This window comes from Gracilinanus agilis, chromosome 1 (assembly GCF_016433145.1).
Source record: "Gracilinanus agilis isolate LMUSP501 chromosome 1, AgileGrace, whole genome shotgun sequence".
Lineage (NCBI taxonomy): Eukaryota > Metazoa > Chordata > Mammalia > Didelphimorphia > Didelphidae > Gracilinanus > Gracilinanus agilis.
The window spans coordinates 707,711,867-707,718,977 of NC_058130.1; the positions used below are offsets into that span (position 1 = coordinate 707,711,867).

At 50.9% G+C, this 7,111-nt stretch overlaps 2 protein-coding genes across 2 annotated transcripts in view; one reads left to right on the forward strand and one right to left on the reverse strand.

Annotated features, from left to right (window-relative positions):
* The first annotated feature begins 478 nt into the window (after window positions 1–478).
* Window positions 479–4,361, forward strand: NXNL1 (nucleoredoxin like 1). The gene is made up of 3 exons (XM_044658365.1): window positions 479–819; window positions 1,416–1,690; window positions 4,264–4,361. Exons 1-3 carry the CDS (start codon window positions 494–496, stop codon window positions 4,359–4,361), a joined length of 699 nt encoding a protein of 232 aa, XP_044514300.1. The 5' UTR covers window positions 479–493.
* MVB12A (multivesicular body subunit 12A) overlaps window positions 2,578–7,111 on the reverse strand; it is a 5,213-nt gene continuing 679 nt past the window's right edge. The window contains exons 2-9 of the mRNA XM_044658363.1: window positions 5,994–6,113; window positions 5,283–5,379; window positions 4,949–5,075; window positions 4,561–4,677; window positions 4,330–4,427; window positions 3,933–3,994; window positions 3,250–3,306; window positions 2,578–3,077 (exon numbers count right to left, since the gene is read on the reverse strand). Of these exons, the coding sequence (XP_044514298.1) occupies window positions 3,015–3,077; window positions 3,250–3,306; window positions 3,933–3,994; window positions 4,330–4,427; window positions 4,561–4,677; window positions 4,949–5,075; window positions 5,283–5,379; window positions 5,994–6,113 (741 nt within the window). The 3' untranslated portion in view covers window positions 2,578–3,014. The remainder of the gene's footprint in view (window positions 3,078–3,249; window positions 3,307–3,932; window positions 3,995–4,329; window positions 4,428–4,560; window positions 4,678–4,948; window positions 5,076–5,282; window positions 5,380–5,993; window positions 6,114–7,111) is intronic.

Below are 7,111 nucleotides of genomic sequence, written 5' to 3' on the forward strand. Positions count from 1 at the left end.
GAAAGGGCTCAGTAAACGTCTTATAAATCACATTGGATCCAATTGAAAAGCTGCCATTTTAACGTTCAGGACTTTGGTTCTGTGGGGTTGGCCCCCTGCTCTGGGCCTTTCTAAAAGACAAGGACTTTGACAGAAGTTTAGCAAGGTTGACCCCTGGGTTGACACTGGAGAAAGATGGTGACCCTCACTTTATTTACTGAGAGTACCCTCTTCTGTCCTGCTCACAGCCTCCTGGTAGGCAGGCTTTTTGGCCCTCTGAGAAAAGGTGAGAAAGAGGTCAGAGGTTTAGGGAGATTAACCATCCAGGGGATCTGGCCTCCCAAAGCCATTCTATTCATAGAAGAGCCTCCTTCTTCACCCCCCTCCACCCCCCCCCCAAGCTCTTGAAAAATCACCTCAGATGACTCTCAGTACTCTTACCCACAAGCTTCTGTGGCAAAAATCTAATCGGGCTTGCCTCAGAATTGTCCTGTGGGAGCCAGGAAGGACAGGCATGTCCACCCTCTTCACTGGAAAAATCTTGATAAGGAACAACAGCGATGGGGATGAGGTGGACACAGAGCAGGAGCTGAGCCTCAGGCTGGACAACAGGGTGCTGCTGCTGTATTTTGGGGCCGGGGAGTGCCCTCAATGCCAGATCTTTGCCCCCATCCTCAAAGATTTTTTTGTGAAGCTCACAGATGAGTTCTACGTGAATAGGGCCTCCCAGATTGCACTGGTATATATCTCCCAGGATCAGACCGAAGAGCAGCAGGACTCGTTCCTCAAAGATATGCCCAGGAAGTGGTTCTTCCTGCCATTCCAAGATGAGCTGAAAAGGTGAGCCTACCTGGGTGGGGGGGCCCTTCCTAGGGGAGGGAGAGCTAGGGAAGGACTCCAGGCTGGAGGGGCACATACTCCTCTCCTTGGCCCCTTCCCCTCAAGGGCTGCCTGCCCTGTGGCCCTTTATGACCTGAGGTTAGAACCTCAGGAGAAGGCCCAGGCTGCCAGCCTTGATCAGGCCTTTCATCAAGGGAACCTGAAGAACAAGACACAGGGAACAGAAAAAAGACCAGTATTTAACAATTTCTACCACAGGGTCAAGGGATTAGACCCCTCCTGAGCACAGAAGCTTCTGTATTAACAGTGACCAAGGTCCAGTGCAGCTCTTCCCTACCTGTCGCCTCCCAAAAGACACCCCCCATAGGGACAGGCTACCTTCCCACCCTGCCTCCACCCCCCTCATAAAGCAGGTCTTACCCTCTCCACAATTAGCAGCTCTCTTCTTTAGGGGGCTAAGAGGAAAGAGGGGCCCTCCTCCCAACCCCAGGACCCTTTTCTCAGAAGCGGGAGGCAGGCTTTTTTGGGGCCCGGGCTTCTAGCCCTGTTCTGTTTCAACTCCTGAGCATTAAGACCTCATTCTGACTTGCTCACAGGGATCTTGGGCGCATGTTTGCTGTGGACCACATCCCCATGGTGGTTGTGCTGAAGCCCAGCGGTGAGGTGGTCACCAGGGATGCCGTAGAGGAAATTGGCAGACTTGGGCCTGCCTGCTTCTGGAACTGGCAGGAGGCCTCTGAGGTCATAGACCGGAACTTCCTAGCAGCCGAAGACTTTGATGACTTGGCGCCCAAGAGCCTCACCGACCCCATCCGACGGCTCAAATATAAGATTGAGAAGGGGACTCCTAGACACCCCACTGCACGGGACGGTGAGGGAGAGGAAGAGACTGGGGAAGGGGTGATGTTCTGACCCTGCTGAGTGGGCCCAGAAATGGGCCCTGGCTGGAAGGTGCCAACCCTATAGGAAGCTGCTTCTTGACTTCTAGATATTTGGATCCCTATAAAAACTTGTAAAAGCAGAGAGGCAAGAAAAACACTGAGCTTGAGGCTCAGGCAAGTGAGCAGAGGAAGTAGCTCAAAGTCCACAAATGTTATAAACCCTGAAATCTCAGGGACCATGCTTCCTTCCCTCCTACCTGATGTCCCACCTGCTCTCCTCAGGATTGGAGACTTTCCTCTTGCTATTTCTGGGGAAGATACCACTGAAGCTTGAGAGTCTGAGGGCTGACACACAACTGCACATGGCACCTTCTGCAAGAGCTGCCTAGGCCACTCTAGGATGAGCTAAAGCACCAGGAGAGTGAAGAACACAAGGTTGTTGGGGGACAGAATCTCTGAGTTGGAAGGGACCTTAGTGTCTATTTAATGTAACCCATACCTGAACCAGAATTCCCTTGATGACATTCTTATCAGCGATCTTCTTGCCTTTGAAGGGGATGTAGGGGGAAGGGCCTACTGTGATTTTCAAGGAAGTCCATCCCATTTCAGGGGGAGAGCTTTAATTTTCAGGAAGCCTTTTCCTACATCAGGCCTAAAGTTGCTGCCTCTTCCTGACTTCTACCCTTTGCTCTTCATTTGGCCCTCTGGGGCCAAGCAGACAAGATGTAATAGCCCTCCAGATAGGTGAAATAATTCTCAGCTCTCCCCATTACATTCAATCTTCTCTTGTGAGTATAGATGGGAAGTTCTTCTCTCCCACTATGGGGGTCGGGGTGGGATAGAGATGGTATTGCAGGCCATCAAAGAGAGGAAACAATTAGATCAAGAAGTCTTTATTGCTAAGAGCAAAATGTACCAATCCAGCAGGCACCCACCAGGAAAAAAAAGTCCAAGGCACACATTTTATTCTCTGCACACCAAAGCCATACTAGCTTAAGGCCCTCTGGGGCAGGGAACTCTCTGAGATGCCCATGCCAGAGTATAACCTCTGGTATTTGGCAAAATGGCTTCAGGATCCCTCCTATCCTCACATCTTCACCAGGCACTATCAGTGGCAAACCTCAGGATCCTGAGCTGCCTGTCCTAGGGATGCTTTGATAGTGCTGCAGGTTTCCAGATGTTAGAAGGGACTGTGGAATGGAGTGTTGCCCAGAGGGCAGAGAAGGCAAAAGGAAGAAGAGAGGCACTGTGGTCAGCAATGCACCAGCTGTTAAGTCTCAGAATCTTGAAGGCTGATTCCTCCACCACCAGGAGCTAACAGACACTGGGAGGCAGGCGGGCCGCTGCTGTTCTCTCCACCACAAAGCCATAGTTGTACTGGAATGACAGACAGAACTAAAAGCTGGGGCTGCTTCACCAAGAACTCTAATCTCAGCACCCACCTTCTACAGAAGACTTTACCTTGCAGGGGTCAGGGGGTTTGAGGGAGGAGGGAAGGAATCTTGGAAAACCTTAGACATGACTATGGGCAGAGGGCCAAAGGGCCTACCTCTTCCTCGATGTCAGCCAGAGACTTGATGGTCAGGTCTGCTAAAGCAGAGAAGCCCTGTAGGAAGGACCAGGGGAGAGTCAATCCCAGGGCAGATTCCACCCTTTGGAAACCCCAGAAGACACAAGAAAACCCAAAGCCATCACTGTAGATTCTTTGGTGTGTGAGCTACAAATACAAGAGCATGGCAATCCCAGAACTAGAGTCTGGCTGTCCCCTACCTCCAGTGACCCCCTCTCCCAGCAGAAAAATCAGGCTTGGGCCTATCCCTCAAAGCCCCCCAACCATTCCTAGGGTCCCCAGCTCTCTTCTATACCTCTCATAGCCTTCCTGAAACCTTCTGCACCCACCCCATCTCAACCTTCTTTACCATTTCCCACACCAAAGTCCTCCAAGGGTTTGGGGAGGGAAGGGAAAGGGATGTAGATCACACAGCCCAGGGAAGGGCATGAATGGGAAGGTCTGGTGAGAACCCTCATGACAAGGAGAGTTGGGGGGTCTGACAGTGGCAAACTGTGGCAAGGAAAGTGTCTCAGCATGAGTATCCATCAGCATATATCGCTGGGAGGAAAGCACTTTTTAAAACCAAGTGCTCCATGTTCATCTGAGGTATCTCATTAATACTTATTAATGAATAATAAATGCAAACATGTAGTTTGCTTCATCTCTGGGGAACCACTCACCGTTGGACCATTGTCTTTGCCTTCAAACTTGGGGTGCAGGACGAAGGGGACCCCATCCATGGCTGAGAAGAAAGATTACTAATGAGCTCGAGGGTACCAGGGTGAAAACCAAAGCTGCCTTCCTTCCCTTCCCCCTAAGGAAACTAGAGACTGGCCTGGGAACCAGAGGATATTAGAGCTGGAGACACCTTTTGGGGGGCGGGGAGGGCAATGTGTTATGAAGTTGGCAAGCAACAGAGCCACCACTAGAACTCCAGTTATTCTCAGTCTGAGGCTTTTTTTCTGTTATACCTTGTCAACTCTTCTACTCTTTGGTCCCTTTTCCTCCCAGGGCCTCACCGTTCCCATATCTCCTCTGTTCCTCTCAAGGCAAGTGAGAAGGCAGAGTTCGGGTTACCTGAGATGCCATATAGACTGGACGCTTCGTAGATGGAATCGCTCCGCCTGATAGTCCCTTGTCTTGAGCTCAATGGGGATAGCTTCTCGGAGCTGTCACTGTGAGAGGCCACAACCCATGCCCATGAAGAGTAGCGGGGGTGGGTACCCTTCTACCTCCAGTAAAATGTTGCTTATCTCTCCTCCCCTGCAGTCCAGGTCCTGGTTGCCTCCCATCACCCGCCAGTCTCACCTGGACCTATCCAGGGAGAGGCCTTTCATCTCCAAGCTGATGCTCCGAGGCTTAGGAAGGGGCTTGGGCTTGGACACTTGACCTTTCTTACACCAAACTGCAAAGCCACCTATTTCCCTAGAGGATAAGACACGTTTTAGAAGGAAATCCATCATTTGTATCCAAGGAAGATCACTCCTTGGGGACCTTGGAGGGACAGGGTTGGGTAGGGTATTATGGATTGTGTGTGTGTGTATGGGTAGAAGGGATGGCTTAGCATGTCAAGGCATGTAATGTTATATGTATAAGGAAGGCTAGTGGGTCAGAGGGTTGTGTATATGGGAGAAGGTAAAGGTCATGTTAGTCAGAGAAACTGTAATGAACAGGGGGTTCAGAGGCAGCTCTCTACCCAACACGCATGTATCCTGGCACCACTTTGTTCTTGCCACTCAGACGGACATCAAACACAGCCGTGTCAGCCACTCCAATGGGGACCAGCTTCATGCAGACCCGTTTCTTTTTTGATACTGAAGCCTCTGGGCAAGAGGGGAAGGAGAACAGTGGTCCATATAGTATTGGACTGGGCCAACAGGATCCCTGACTAGTGGTGGTACCTACCCTCCCATCAAAGCTATGACTAGGAGTTAGAATTCACAATACAGCTGTCACCAAACATACTATGAACATGAGCATGAACATGTACACACACACAACACACAACCTCATAAAGAGAATGACCTTACTAGTGTCGAGGAACTCGCTGATATAGGTGAAGCCACTGGGAAGAGGTGTTTTCTCATTTAGAATCTGGATATCTGTGACCACATTTTCCGGGAGGGTCTGTAAGGGAGATAGAGGGGGAGGGAAGAATGGTCACAGCAGCTGCTGAAAGGAGAGCCAAGATCAGCCAGCACAGGTAGGGGAGTACCCAGAACTATTTTGTGAGGGGGTTAGACTACCATTGAGGGCAGCAGGGTGCCCTGTAGAACTATAATTCAAAATTACTGGCACCCCGGGCAAATTTAGATGGAAAAAGAGGGAAGACAAAAGAGGCATAGGACAAAGGGCAGTCTGAGGAAAGAAAGGGTTCCAGGAGAGGGGAGCTACAGCAAAAGGACCCTGGCAACTTAATCTATAAAAGACCATGTATGGAAGGAGACAAAGGGAAAGAGGCTGCCACAGGGAACTGTGTCCTCATATCAATATCCTTGACCTATGCTAGTTACAACTTTGAAGCTATGCAAAGACTATTGGAGTAAGAGTCAGGAATCCTGGATAGGTGTATTCAAGGCCCAGTTCTGATACCTATTATTTAGTAACCTTGGACAAATCACTTCAGGTCTGTAAAATGGAGACAATAGCTATATTACACCCCCATGACTGATGTGGAGAAAGCAGCCTGTAAACTTCAAAGTGTTATGGAAATGGGAGTTCATGTTATTAATATTCCTTACCTCACTGCTGTTGCCACTGCCAGTCCCAATTTCCCCAGGACTGAGGCACAGGAAGTAGCCAGACTTTTGTGCAAACCCCTTTCCAAAGTTGGCAGGTGTCCCCTCTACTGTGCTAGTGATCTAGGGGTGAGAGAAATCAGGTCACTGATGTGGAGCATGATTGGGTGGGGAATGGGGGAGGGGAAGAAAGCACTAGTGGCTGAAGATCTGGCCCTAACCCTTCTCTTGGCTTCCCTGCTGGCTACCCACCCCCAACCCACCAGTCAAAGGAAACCTGCTTTCTAATGTCACGGGACCAGACATCACTATTTCCCTACTTCCTGCCCTTCTTTAGGTCTAGAAGCTCTGGAGTCAGACTTGGACAAGCTCAGGAGATCAAAAGGGCTTCAGAGGGGCTGAGTGAGATCAGGGACACTGAGGCTGGAGGGGCCAAGAGTTGGAGATCAGTAATGGGAGAGATGGAGTGAAGGGGGAGGATGGAACACAGAGAAGATGGGAGAAGACAGGAATAGCCACTGAAGATGAGAGAGAACAGGACCCTGAGGGAGCCAACTAGGCAAAAATGGGAATACTGGGAGGAGGAAGAAAATGGAATCTTAAGAGGGTCACATAAGAACAGAGAGGTGAAGTGAGGAGGGAGTGGGGCCACCCCACCTGGAGGGAATCTGGAAAAGGAGACACTAAGGGGTATGGGAGAGAGCTGGGATTTGGGGGCATAAGGACCTGAGGAAGATGAAGATACAAGACAGGTGTGTATGTTGAGATGGGGGGGCGGTGCGGTGCTGTGAGGACAGGAAGGAACAGGGGCTCTGAGACTAGAGAGGGAGGCATGAGAATGGGAGTCCCCTGAGGAGGCTCAGAGGCACGAAGGGGAAGATGTGCAAGGAAAAGGGAAGGCACAGGAAAGCTCTACTAAAGCTGGAGGGGGCGGGGCACAGGGACACCGGAGGGAGGCCAAGGGAGAAACAGGGACAAGGGAGGGTACGAAGGGACACTGAGATGGGTACAGGAAGTAGATGGGAAGCTAGGGACGGGGGTCACAGGGACATGGGGGCTCAGCCACAGGGACACTAGAGGGGGAGGCACCAAGGCACTGAGGCGGGGGTGGGGGGTGGGGG